This window comes from Molothrus ater, chromosome 5 (genome assembly GCF_012460135.2).
Source record: "Molothrus ater isolate BHLD 08-10-18 breed brown headed cowbird chromosome 5, BPBGC_Mater_1.1, whole genome shotgun sequence".
Classification (NCBI taxonomy): Eukaryota; Metazoa; Chordata; class Aves; order Passeriformes; family Icteridae; genus Molothrus; species Molothrus ater.
The window spans coordinates 70,359,831-70,373,884 of record NC_050482.2 but is presented as its reverse complement, the minus strand read 5'-3'; the positions used below and the strand labels follow the sequence as shown (position 1 = coordinate 70,373,884).

Here is a 14,054-nt window from a genome sequence, read left to right as displayed (position 1 = left end):
GTACTGAACACGAGTAATTATTCTCCCATCTGATGAAGACAGCTGACAGGGGTAAGCCCATACACCTGCCACAGCTTCCAGCAGCTTTAAACAGCAGAGTTATTCCCCAGGGGACCTTCACTTGCTGTTTCAGCACAAGTCCCAAGTGTAGGAAATCTCCAGGGTTGAGAGTGTATTTTTGGCAGCCCAGCCTTTATTTGACAGCCTGAAAATAAGCAAACTCAAGTGGCCCTATGACTTCAAAGATCTTGAGAGAAGTAGGCAGGAGGTGGAAATAAAGATACACAAACTGACTTGAAAGAGAAATAAAAAATTCCACTCTGAGCAGCATGATGTTTTTTCTGCTTCCTCTCCACCTACTCTTTCTGCAATAAATAGAAATGCAAGACAAATAATACAAAGCAAGAGGTTTGTAAATAGGACGTGCAGAGATTGTTTCAGGCAAAAATTCCAAAATCTCATTCTAATGGAGAGAAGGCTGAAAAAAACGGACATTTGGTTTAAGTACAGGAGTGTGGTGTTGTGAGGTCCCCAGGATGAGGTGAGATGAGAATTTGACTCCAAGTTCTCAGAAGGCTGATTATTATATTATATTATAGTATAGTACATACTTAAACTATACTTAAGAAAGAGAGAGGATACATCAGAAGGCTGGACAAGAATGAATAATAAAAACCCGTGACTGACCAGAGTCCTGACACAGCTGGACTGGGATTGGTCATTAAGTTAAAACGATTCACATGGAACCAATGAAGGAATCACCTACCACATTCCAAAGCAGCAAAACACAAGGAGAAGCAATCAGATAATTATTATTTACATTTCTCTCTGAGGCTTCTCAATTTCCCATAGAAGAAATCCTGGCAAAGGGATTTTTCAGAAAATATGACAGTGACACGAGGGTGGAAATGTGCAGAACTTACAACAGGCATGGACAGGACTGGCATGCACCCTGTGGGCCCATCATGCTCAAAAGAAGCCTGAGGGGAAGCAGCAAGGCTGATGTTGGCAGAAGGAATGCAAAACCTGAATGGAGCAGATCGTGTGGCAGGAGCAGATGCAGCAGGCTGTCCAGGGCAAGGTGCTTCAGAAGCACTGGGGGTGTCTCCTGGCTGTTTGTGCAGAGAAGCATTGTGCACACTGTTATTTAAAAGACAGCAATTTCCCCCTGACCTGTGCTAATTTGCCTGCTGCAGGACTCCACCACTTAGATTTCCACCAGAAAATGGGTAAGTGCCTTATCGAGCTCCCCCTTTTCCAGCAGACCTCCAAAAATCATACTGAACTTCCAGGTGATTCCTGAATCTGTGAGACCTCCAGCAGCTGGACCCCAGCTAATGTGACTGGAGCACAGAATTAAGCCAAGCACACTGCTAAACAAAACCAGATCTAGCAGAGCTTTGAACACTTGTATGAGCTGTTTGAAGGTGCAGAGTCCATTTCTAACCCAGCAGTTTTTGTTACACGGAAGTGACAGGGGGTGGCAATCTCGGAGACCCCATGATGGCCTTGGCAGAAAGAAAGGCACTGAGGATGACCAAAGCATTCCCTCACCCTCTTCCCCCTTGGAAATCTTACCTTTAAATCAGCAAATGGAAATTTCCTAAAATATTGCACACTTAGGAAGTCCTCCTATCATTTGCCCAAGCATTCTTACCTAATAAGACAATAATCTTCAACAGGTAATTCTGATTTTTTGCAGGTCACTCAGCACATTATCCCAAACAGGAGCAGAGTGGTCTGTGTGGTCAGTCTGGCTAGAACTCGGAGACCTTTTTTCAGCCATTAAACTCAAAAGGCACAAACTCCACCTTTACTTGCACTAGGACCCAACTGAAATAAATATTTCAGTGGCTTTGGGGGGCTGGCACAGCCCTGCACTGCTGCAGCATGATAGAATTTGTCTGTTGCTCTCCATCAGACACTAACCAGAAAATCACTTTGCAGTTTGTGAAACACAGCCAGGTTTCAAGGCAGATTTAATTTCAATAGAAAGAAAAGCAGCCTCCCCTCTGCTTCCAGCTTTCTTTTCAGCTGTGCTGGAGTAGATTTGGGGTCAGAGAACACCCATGCTCCTTTTCAACTGTCACAGGATGGAGAATCAGCAGGAAAGAAAGCAACCAGAAAAAGCTGACCTTGGTGCAGCTGTTATAACTTCAGGAAAGGACAGGAGAAGAGAGAGGACTTTGAACCCTCCCCATTTTGGCTCTGCTGGGTGCCCTGCCACAGGAACAGAGGAGTGGTGAAGTTTAAGGGACCCACACACCCTGGGAGCACTTTGTTCCCCCTCTTTATGTACCCCCATACAGGCATGTGGGAGCTTTTTCTTCATCTCTGCAAATCACAAGGAGCACCAGAGAATAAAATAGAAATGAAATATGGGAAGCTCTTATCAAATTGATTACTTTTACAGTGTAAAACATCATTCACCCTAGAACAATGCTGTGGGCCTGGTTTTTACTGTGTGCTGGAAAATGAGTGAACATAATTTACAATCATTCCCATTTACATCCTCTTTAAAGTCCATTTACAAAGCCTATAAGTCACTATAAAGCTGTTTACAGAACCTATCCACAGCTGAAACAACATCACTGTTTGCTTACCTGCCTGCACAAGGTTTATCTTCACCTCCAAAGTCCTCTGTTAATTTGAATACTTAGAAAATCTTTCTAGACTCAAACTCCAAAAGAATTTTTTTTTTTTTACTGACTAACCTACTGTGCACCTGCACTCACTATTGTGTTTGACACTGGGGCAAAAACCAGACTCAATTAATGGAGTCTTACCTTGATTTTGTGTCCCCGGGCAGTGCACAACCCTCCTATGATACAGCAATAAAAGGAGGAGCCACCAGGGCAGCCCTAATTTATGTGATGAGATTTGGGCTGCAGTTACCATCCAGCCCATCCCTCAGCTGGAATTGAGTGAAACAGAAAAATACAACAATGGTCAGCAGCTGTCTTTTATCACAGACTTTATGCTTTAAGAACACATTTTTGTCCTCTTCCATGTTATCAACTCTCAGTTCAGTATTTCTTGGTGCTTCACCTCTTATTGGTGATATCACTTGGTTGTTTTACCATTTAATGGAGCAAAACTCAAGGATTCTGAAGATTGTTAAGAATTTTGTCCTGCAGATCTAAAAAACTCAGGTATTTCAGTGCATGCAGGTGATGAGTCAGTCAGCAGTGGTGCAGCTGGCCCAAAACTAAACGTTATTTTGCTGTGATCAGAAATACTGACTCTGGTTTGGGACAAGTAGAATGAAATTAAAAAAAATATAAAATAAAAAGGCGCAGAAACCTGTTTTTCATCCTGTCCTAATTGACTCAGTTTGACAATGAAGGTTCATCAATTTCTGCATGTTAGTGATTGATGCAATGAATACAGCTTGTTCATGAACACAGTCTGGTGAGGGAGTTATTTATAACACTGCTAACCTGAATCTAAAAAAGGACTCCTATTCTAGGCAATTCTTCAATAAAAGTAACTAAGTGAGGCTTATGCTTAAAGTAAACCATAGACTTAAAAAAAAACACCCTTGAACAGGGATGGACACGAGCACATTTAAGATTTAAACTGGTCCAAGAACAAATATTCCCCCAACTGATGTTTCTGCATTTACTGGATCTGGCACTAAAATTCAGAGATAGAGGAAGAAAAAGTTTCTATTTATTAAAGAAGGGTTTGAAGAAACATTTAATTCCATTTGAGCTCCAGTGCAAATAAGAAGGCATCTGTTTTCCACCTCTCCTCCTTAATTCCAAGCATTTAGCAGAAAAGGTCAGTGACATTCTGACTTACTCTCAATTATAATAAAATTTTCATAATCATAACTTAGTGTAGACTAAAAAAGCTTGCACTTAAGGCATGACTGAGGAAGGAATTTGGATGTAATCTGATTCTTTCTTCATTTCCAGGATTTATAATTACTTGATTGGTAGAACCAAGCATGTGTTCAGTCCTGTGTGGACTGGACTAAATTCTTCAGAGCAGAAAATGGAGCCTAGTCATTTAGGTTAATGTGTTTACAGAGATTACAAGTGTTACAAGGGTATTTTATAATGAGATAAAAACTCTTCTCCCTATCTCAGACAATACTGCAGCCCACTCTACAGCTACAATAAATTACACCTACAATTCAGCATAAATGACTGTAGAAAGAAAGTAAAAGGACTCCTGTTCTCCAGGCAACTGATCTTCCTAGATCTTCACAAATTTATGAGTTAATTATTTATTCCTACATAGTTTTACTATTTCATAGGAATGACAGTTTGATAATGCTTGAAAACTGACAACTCACTCAATGGTTTCAGCCAGGCTCCTTAACATTTTGAGAAAAAGGACAAATTTGACTGCAAAGTTGTCATAGGCATGGAAAGGGACGAAATAATTGTATTTATTTTTACCAAGAAAGCCTCCTAGGCTTGGAGGCTCTGGCTAAAGCAAAGATAACACCATGATATTTTCAAAAGAGTCATACCAAAGTGAAAAGTAAAGGAAAAGGTAATACAAAGGAAATTACCCACCAACTGCTCTCCTTGTTCTAAGTGGGTCAGAACACGTCAGTATTTTCTAAATTTCTCCCACCTCCCAGCAGGAGAAGCATATTGAGGTAAAAATAACGATTCAATGTTTATGGAGTATCAATAACTTGAAAGGTTATCATCCAGAATTGCAGGTTAGCTGCATGGGGGTGAGCAAGATGATTTCCCACATGCAGCAGCACTTTAGGATGGGAACAATCTGCTCATTCCTCTGCTCCTTATCCCTTGCCCTCCAAGTCCAGCACAGCCCTCACAGGTACAAAATTGCTTTCTTCTCCTCGTGGTTCAGCCCTCCAGGCTGTACCAGCCTGGAAAATTGCTCACTCTCAACAGTTCTTAAAGGTTTCATTTTAAAAGCAGAATCAATACATGGTGATAGTCATAAATAGATACATAAATAAATCTTATTCTTGATTAATGTAATGCATTACTAAGCAGCTTTGTGTTTGTGGTGCATGTTTTTCTCAGGAAACCTTGTGTTAATTAATGTCATCACTGGGTGAGGTGCTCAGATGAGCTACAACACAGCTTCCTAAAAAAGTTTCAAGTTCTGGATCTTACTAAGTAAAACATTTACTTTTAAGTGATGCAGCCAAGTTTTTCATACTGGCACATCTAAGATGATGACATTGACTTCCCCAAAAGCTTTTCCTTAAAACCAGTTTTATTTTGTGGCTCAGAACCACAGCAGTGCCTGTTCCTGAGCACATCTGCCCAGAGTTACCTCCAACACCTCAGCCATGGTTGTGTTCCAGGGCTGGGAGGATGTCCCAGCTCCAGGGCTGTGTGCTGCAAACGCACAAAGGGAGCAGGAGGGACACTGGGAAGGACATTGGGGTTTTCTGAGGAGGAGGCCAGGCAGCCTGCTCTGCCTGAGCACCACCCCAAGGAGCAGGAGGCACAGCAGAGCTTCTGTGCACCACTGGGAAATGCTTTTATGACTATCCCAGGGCTTTCAGCAGCCTAATTTTTCAGCTGTAGATTAGGCTTCTGCACAGCAGTGCTTGGCCCAAATTGAAAATCCCTGTACCTCCCAGCAGTCCAGAGCACAGCAGAAGACACTGAGCTCTTCATTTCTGGGTCACAGGCTTAGATCAGCTTTTCCTCAGCTGTGACTGAGGGCACTGATGTGAAATAAACCCATGGCCCTAACATGGGGGTCAGAAAGGAACCACAGAATCCTCAGGCTTGGAAGAGACCTTTGGAGATCATCCAGGCCAACCCTGCTGCCACAACAGGGTCACCCAGGGCAGGTGACACAGGAATGTGTCCAGGTGGGTTGGGAATGTCTCCAGATACAGAAACTCCATGACCTCCTGGGCAGCTGCTCCAGGGCTCTGCCACCCTCAGTGTAAAAAAGTCCTTCCTCATGCTGAGGTGAAATTTCTTGTATTTTACTTGCACAATAATCTGCCCAAACATGAGCAGATTATTTGGCAGTGTCAGTCAAAGGAGCCAAGCACCCAAGTCATCTGTTCTTACCAAATTACCTGTAACTCAGTGAGTCAAAAAGATTTTTATCCTCTTTGGAAATCTCAATTTCAACTCAGGGCTCAGAATCTATATTCATATTAATAAGAAAACTTCTGCTTGTATGGCATATGGACAATTTCCTCTTTAATCTCCATTACAAAGTCACAGCTGGGAAAGTTATATAGTTAGGCAGGAAACTTTTTTTTTCTCCCCTCCTGCAAGATGTTGGAGATTTTGGAGATCAAACATCCTGTCATATCCTCTTTTGGCTGTCCTTGCTATGAAGCCCAAGCAGCCCCAGTTTGTGCTGTGGCCCTGAGGTGCACAAGGCCTTGTGCTGGCCCAGACAATGAAAAGTCAATATTTGTTACCATTTTGGCTCTCCATTTTTAAGCAGGAGGATAACCACAAGCCTCAGAAAACAATAATGAATAAAAAATGAGAAAACACCAGTTTTAATGGACTCAATGCATCATTCTGATGTTATTGAAACATTCTGGGTTAGTTCTTATGTTTGGAAAACTTTCTTCTACCCGTTAAATACATTTTGAAAAAGGTATTTCTGGGCTGCAAGAATGGAACTTTTCATTTAACAACTGTCAAAATCAGACTTTTCAATATTTCAAAGCTTACTTCTTTTTTTAGACGTTACATTTCTCAGAACCTACTCCTTACTGTCAAAAATTCAGTGAATCACTACTTTTCGATGGCAGCAAAGGAAGCAAAGTTTTTTTTTCTGAAAAATGCCCTGCCAAGTCTAATAAACTATTTCTCAGTCCTACTTGTCTTTGTCTTAAGTTTTGATGAATGCTGCAATGGCTCCATCCCAAAATACATCATTAGAAGATGTGTCACTTATGTAGTTTTTTTTTTTTTAAACAGGCAATGGAAAATTTCCTGAATCTTTTGGTGAAATGCTACTAGAAATCATGTGCAAATAAAAGAAATACTGCAAATGCTCACATTAGCCAGTTTCCTGGAGCCACTTAATAGCTGCTTCAGATAGAGATTCAAATCCTTCACGCTCTCATGTTCAAGATCCGGAAAAGGTAAATGCCATGGGTGGGGAAACCTGCAAAAGAAGAATATTTATGAGCAGAACTCTTGCACTCTGTATTTGCTGAAAATATTTCCAGCTGTACTTAACAGAAGAAAGCCAAGATTTCCTAAGAGGTTTTGCAGGTAAGGGAAGAAATGCTTACAGGGTCATATTACAGTGATTCACTTTCTTCTAATAATTTGCTGCTAAATTGTCTCATACTGAAGCACTTTTTCTCTCTAAATAATTAATTTAAAAGTAAGTAAATAAATAAACAAATCCTACAATACACTTTGCCTTTTATGGTCTCTAAATAGCTCTGAATAACTGGCCCTTTATGATCCCAAGAAAACACTGCCTTTTTGCACAACAGATCTCTGATCTCAGCCCAGAGTTGACATATCCTTACCACAGAACATTGAGCACCAAAGCCTTACAGCAACAATGTGACATTTGATGAATATATCATTGCTAGCATTTTTTTACTTCAGCTATTTAGAGTGTAGATAAGGTTTTCAGAGTAGGCCCCTGATCCCATATCTAATTTCAGGTACTGGCATAATAAAAATAATCTATGAAAACAAACGATCATCACACTAACAAAATCAATCCCAGCAAAAACCAATAACAATAAAAATAGCAAAAGTAATGTTCTTGCTGAATTTTTATTAAGATGAATTTAAATTTGGGTTAGTAAATAAATTACACATGCATAGAATGGCCTTGTGTCAATTTTCAAATACTTTGGTCGTTGAAAATGTCAAAACCTCCCATTTTTTTACTTGAATCATCTTTGCATTTTAGAGACAATGCATATTGGATCAGTCAAAAGGTTAGAGTTTTAACAACACACATAATCAATTTGTATTAACCTTGCCCTGACAAAGGGTATTTATCTCCCAGGCTGAAGGAGCATTAGAAAAGCTATCTGTGTTAAATTGCACTTAATGGGCTTGGTGATACGGATTGCTAATAGCAGGATTCATAATTAACATTATGCTTTATGTCCTCTAATGTATGAGGCAGAGAAAAGTAGAAGTTTTCACCTGGTGGTATTTCATGTCTCACCACCACCACTGTAAATAATCAAGGGTGCCTTGCTTACAAAACTCGTTCTTTTCTGCTGATGCCTTGTGAAGACTGAGCTAGAACAGAGGCTGGGCAGAGCTAAAGAATAAAGCAGGGATTTAGTCAAAGGATCTCCTCAATGGATCCACCTTGGGCAGCACAAGAGCCCAGCCAGGCCTGCACCCAAGATGAACCAAAATGGCCCCAAAATGCACCAGCGCTCCCGGGGTCTCTCCCTTTGATCAGTTCTGCTCCATTTGCATCTTGCAGTTCATTGTCCCATTCCAGCTTTAGCCCCTGCAGTCCCACCCTGCTTGTTTTTCTCTCTTCAACCCATGGTGTTTGTGCTCTTGGGGCTGAGATTTGGATCATTTGTCCTTGGTGCCCAGCTGGAGCAGGAATTGTTTTGTGTCCCTGCTCTGACACAAAAGAGAGAGCTCACCATCCCCTGATAGGAAGCCCAGACCCACACACTAAAGCAGCACAGAATCTGAAAAATATAAAAGCTAAACCTGAGGCATCACTGCTGTGAGCTTTTTTTTATCCAACAGATCTCAACATATGTCTGAAGGGTTCAGACAAAGGATCTGTCTGGTTTGTGGTACACTTGGCCAGCCTTTAGGAAGGCAGCTGCAAAATCTTATAGAGAAAACTCAGCTCTGGTGTGATTTAGTCTGGGATTAAACCAGAGAGGGAGCAGGATGACATCAGCATGCTGCATGTATGGATGAACTTCTGCTGGTCCTTGCCCATGGCACTGGAAGATCAGGGTTCACTTAGGGGCTGCACAGATGGGTAGCAAGAGGACACTCTTCCCTCAAAATCACAGTGGCAGGACACACAATGAGGAGGGAAAAGTGACACGACCCTGGCTCATGACACATGTGAACAGCACAGATAAAAATAGAGCCCAGGTCATCTGGCACACAGAGGCTTCTTTCAAGGGCTGGGAGAGGAGAACAGTTTGGAAGCAGCTTAAAATGAATCAGTCTGTGTAACACAAAGAGAGGGCTCTGGCTGGAGAGTGCAGACCCTCAGAAGATGCACCCAGAGCACAGTGGCCAAACAGAGGACAGAGAAACTGCAGATTGATGGCCTCAATGACTGCTGGAGTGAAGTACAATGTGAACCTTGTGGTGGCACTGAACCCTTCTTTTAAAGCCCTGCTTGCCTTTGTTGGATCATGGCTGTGCTGTAAGTGGCCTTGCCCTTGGGAGTGCACTTGTGTTAGAAAAGGTGAACTTTCTAACCTGATACTTGGCATCTTCTTGAAATGGATCAGAAAAATATAAACTTGCACCATGTGCAAATGTCCTACACAGAACATTGCATTTCCTACTTGTCTGAACAGTGTTCTGTGTATCAGTTATGTCACCTACAGGTTTTGTTGGGTGAAAAGATTGTTGGCACTTTACAAAACAATAATTAAACACAATTAATACCCTCAAAAAAATCAAGAGAAGGATGGTGCTAGAGTGCAAGGGCAGCTGTGTTTCTAACTTTTAAATGTGGGCTGAATGAATACATGTCAATAGCAAAATTTCAGATTCTGGGAACTCTGAGCTTTTGCCATGTGTTTCTTACAATACACTCAGTATTTAGCACTCGTATGAAGCACTCTCATATTTCGTTGTTTTCTCCTAATGAGATATGAATATGTACAATTCCATAGAATCATTACAAAGCAGAAACCAAGTCCTTTCTGTTAGCAGTTCCAATTAATATTCTAGCAATATTAAACATTTAAATTTTTTAATCAGACACTTTTAAACTGATTTTGTGATTACATTGTGGAACAAGGCTTTTTCCTTCCTTTGAAGCATCTGGCATCAGCCAGAGCTGGAGCTTTGTAATACACAGACAGACTAATGGTCTGATATGGAATGGCAGTTTCAGTAATAACTTCCTATAAAGAAATAATTAGGTTTTTATTATTAGAATAAAATCTGGGATACATGAAAAACCTCCAATTAATGAAGTTCTGTTAGAACACAACACAAAATTATACCATTAAAAAACATGCCTATCAAAAAACATCATAAAATGAATTGTTTTAACACAATCTTATGGAAAGATCCTGCAGTGACAGGATACTGCTGGGACTGAATTATGGCAATAAAGCACTGGAGCTCCTAGAGACAGCCTCAGTATATGTAGATTTACCCTCAGTGAGTTCTGAAGTGCTCTTTAGCTGTGAAAATGTTGCAAAGGATTTTATCAGAAGTAGATTTATCTGAGAAATGACTAGTACTATTTTTGAAATTCACTACAGGGTTTCTGAGGTTTATGTGTTTCTGAAGAGAAATGTATTTTCTTTTCAAAGGGCTCTGCTCACCACAGGAAAAATTCATAAACAGGTCCTTGTTAAATATTTTGTTTTACAACCCAATAGTTAGCCTGCAATATCTCCAAATCAAAACCATGATTCAAACAATTTTTTTCAGTATTTGTTTAGTGAAATTTCAATTCTCACCAGCTGCTGCAAACCAGTTCATGTGAGAAAGCCATAATGAATCAAATTGGAGTCAATAAAATCCCCTCAGGCAGGAGACAGATTCTCTAGAATTAACTAACCTTAAGCCATTTTTTCAGAATGCTTCTCATGAGCTCAAGGGAATATCAGCTTTGGATCTGAAATTCATGGACTTTAAGTTCAAACCATGTTTGTGGCTATTTACTTCATGTCTAATCCAAAGACCTTTCTCTTTTTCAAGCCTATCACTTAAATCTCAGCTTGGTTTAAGTAAGCTGCTGGTATTTTTGGCTAGATTTATGATTTTTTTTGTAGATTGAGCTTGAAGAAGGGCTTGTACCAGGTGAGTCAGAAAGATTATCTAAGAGAGGACTACTTTGTACTCACTGGTGTATGCAGTACAAGGTATATCATATATGTAGGAAAAACCACTTGTCTTTCTAAAGCCATGGACAATCATTACATAAGATAAAGCTGGTTTATGTAAGACAGAAATAAACCATGGGACTCACTACCCCAGGAAACTGTAAAGAAATAACTTTCAGAAAATGAAAAGCAGGAAAGGACATGCACATGGATAGAAAGTAATATTCAGAATTATTGCAAGTAATGACAGCAGATTTTTCAAAGGATGTTAAACTGAATTATGTGAGGCACAAAGTGTTGGGCTTGGGGGCAGGACAGTACATAAAATTATTGTGTATTTCTCAGCTGGGGGAATGTGTACCATGTTGTAAAAATGTTCATCATGGCACTAGAGTCAGAGATTTCTGTTCTGACTCACTGTGAACATTCCTACATTACTTGGACATATGGATCTTGCCATAAGTTTTGATAAACAAAATGAAGAAAGTAAAAAACTATTAGAGGTGCCTTTAATTAAGTCAACACCACTTACCCTTTAATTTCATGAGTAGTTTTTTTCAGGCCCAAGCTGTTCCCCTTTTCTCCTCCCATTAAAAAAAGGAACAATAAAATATAAAACTTAGACTGCCACAATGGCCTGTGATTCAGTTTCTTCTGGGGCTGAATAGGAGGCTCGATAGAATATGTCTCTCTGCCTTTGTGTTTCTAAAAATACATCTGCTGTGAATATTCTCACAGATTTATCTGAGCACAGAAGAGAGAACCACTTAACAGCAGAATAACATTGACTATTATGCTGCCTTACTCTGGGAGGGCATGAGATGGGAATTGCTTCTGGAGGTGGCTGTGAAGTTTTGAGAGCTGCTGGAATGATTTTTCCACGAAGGTGACCACGTTGCAGGTCTGCACCACCTGGATGAGGTAAACCTGTGTTGGGGGAAAAAGAGAGACAGAGCAGAGAAATGAAGAAAACATATAGGGTGATTTCAACAAAGCAAAACCTTCCTTTAATGTACTGCCAAGTGCCAGAGAATTCAGTTTGTAATTCATAGTCCTTGCTGCACAGGAAGAGAAACTTGCCTGGGTAGCATACAACTCAAACACTGAAAGATCACTGCAGTGTGTGAAAACTAATAGTGCACCATTAAAGCATCATATAACAGCCTCCAATTTCTATTAGGCTTCCTAATTTTGTGCCATGCTTTCCTTCTGGATGCTTTAATTAGCTCTTGATTTATTTTTCACTATAGGGAATGAACTGTTCTCCTTAATGGCTCCCTGCAAATATCTGTCTGCCTGGTGCTTTTGCTCTCTGGTAGCTCACTGCTTATGGCACCACTATTCATCCCATGATGGTTTTAATGGAGCACAAGCAAATCTCTATAAAGGAGGAGGGAGAGTGCATGAGTTCTTGAAAGTGTCATTAAAGATCAGGCAAATGAGGGCAAGCAAAGAAGATAATACATACAGGGTTGGGCTTTCTGCTGAATCCCAGAATGGTGGCCCTTGCAATTGACCTCTCTGTGTCCAGCATCATCCATTCCTGGGGGACACTCTCTGGAGCTGGAGGCTTTGCAGAGCTCCCCACTGACATCTGCATGAGCGTGTGGATCAAGTTGTTGAGTTTAACAGGAAAGCACTCCAAACTTTCCTTTATTTTCCTGAAAAATGAACAAACAGAAGAGGTGCTATTCATGCCTTTTTCTTTTTCTACTCCATGACCCCTCTTTTTATGGATCCAAGTCCAAAAAATCCCAGATTCTAAAGCCTACCTCACATACCCCCCACACACCAGTCACTGCCATTTGCACTGCAGCACATCCAGCCCCTGAGCTCTACTGCTTAAAGGAGTACTCTTGCCACAACCTGCCTCAAGGCTTAGCTTGGAGCAGCTATTCCTCACGAGCTTGACTTCTTTCAGACATCAGAACATTTCCAAGTGTGTTCTGAGGAGTCCCAGGGTTGAACAGCACGTGTTCCTTTTGCTTCCAGGAGAGAAGGCACTAGTTTTGATTATATTTATTTTTGGTTACACTAACCTCACATGGGCTTACACGTGTTTGAGCAGGGCTCTTGGATTCAATTTGTGATTTAGCTGAGCATGATGTGTTGCTAAATCCTCTACCTAGCTCTTAAAAGCTCTATCCCTGTGGAACTGCTTAAGTTGAATTTAAAAGAAAAAAAAAGAGAAATTTTCTCCTGGTATCTCACTCCATCTCATCCCTGTGCAAGGGGAGCCAGAAAACTGTTTTGATTGCCTTGAGTTTTGAGATCTTTCATCAGAAAAGACACAATAGATTAAAAAAAACCCTAGATAAACATGAATATATATGCTGCAAATGTGAGATTGAACTCGACTTGAGAAATAACAACCCAAGATAATCACAGGTCTTTGAAGAGTGAGATGCAGTACTCTTTGGAAGCACTTCTCTCTTGAATTCGATTGCTGATTGAATTTTAAGACCTATTAACTTCTGATGGTAATGTTTTTTTGTTTCCCTGCTTAGTTCTACAGCTCTCTGAAGGTATCCTATATCTGTTCTGATTATATAGAACAACAACCCATTAATTTCAAAATGCATGGCAGCAAGGCTTCTACCAAATTGTCAGGGGTTTGCTGTGTTTTCTTTTTTTCTCTTTTCTTTCTTTCTCCCAGTTTTGGATTATATCTAACAAGGTTACAAGGGCTGACAACATCCTTAACCACCTTCATCATGCCTTGTCCAAAGCTGAGCAAATGCTCCACCTGTCATTTCAGATTAGATTTCTATTCATGGGTTTCTGTGAGAGGGTTGGAATGTGTAGTGCAATCATTTGAAATCAAGTCCATTCATTGCATTAGCCTAATTTCCATGATCTCAGATGCTCTGGCTAAAGTTTGCAACTTCACAGATTAAACCAAACCAGAAAGAATAAGGAATATTCTACCTACAGGTATCTTCCCAGCTCGCCTCCCTGAAATTCAGATTTTATTCAAAACAGGGTGTGAATTTATCATACACTAATTAGGGATAGTAAACTGAGGAAAGATGTATATGTTCCTCTTAATGTAATACAAGGAAAGGTACCTCAGAATTGATTTGGTTAA

General features: G+C 40.4%; 1 protein-coding gene across 1 annotated transcript in view; it reads right to left on the bottom strand.

The window, feature by feature from the left end:
* Positions 1 to 14,054, bottom strand: part of PIK3C2G (phosphatidylinositol-4-phosphate 3-kinase catalytic subunit type 2 gamma) — a 190,033-nt gene that overhangs the window by 30,664 nt on the left and 145,315 nt on the right. The window contains exons 26-28 of the mRNA XM_036401795.2: positions 12,435 to 12,627; positions 11,772 to 11,893; positions 6,984 to 7,092 (exon numbers count right to left, since the gene is read on the bottom strand). Of these exons, the coding sequence (XP_036257688.1) occupies positions 6,984 to 7,092; positions 11,772 to 11,893; positions 12,435 to 12,627 (424 nt within the window). The remainder of the gene's footprint in view (positions 1 to 6,983; positions 7,093 to 11,771; positions 11,894 to 12,434; positions 12,628 to 14,054) is intronic.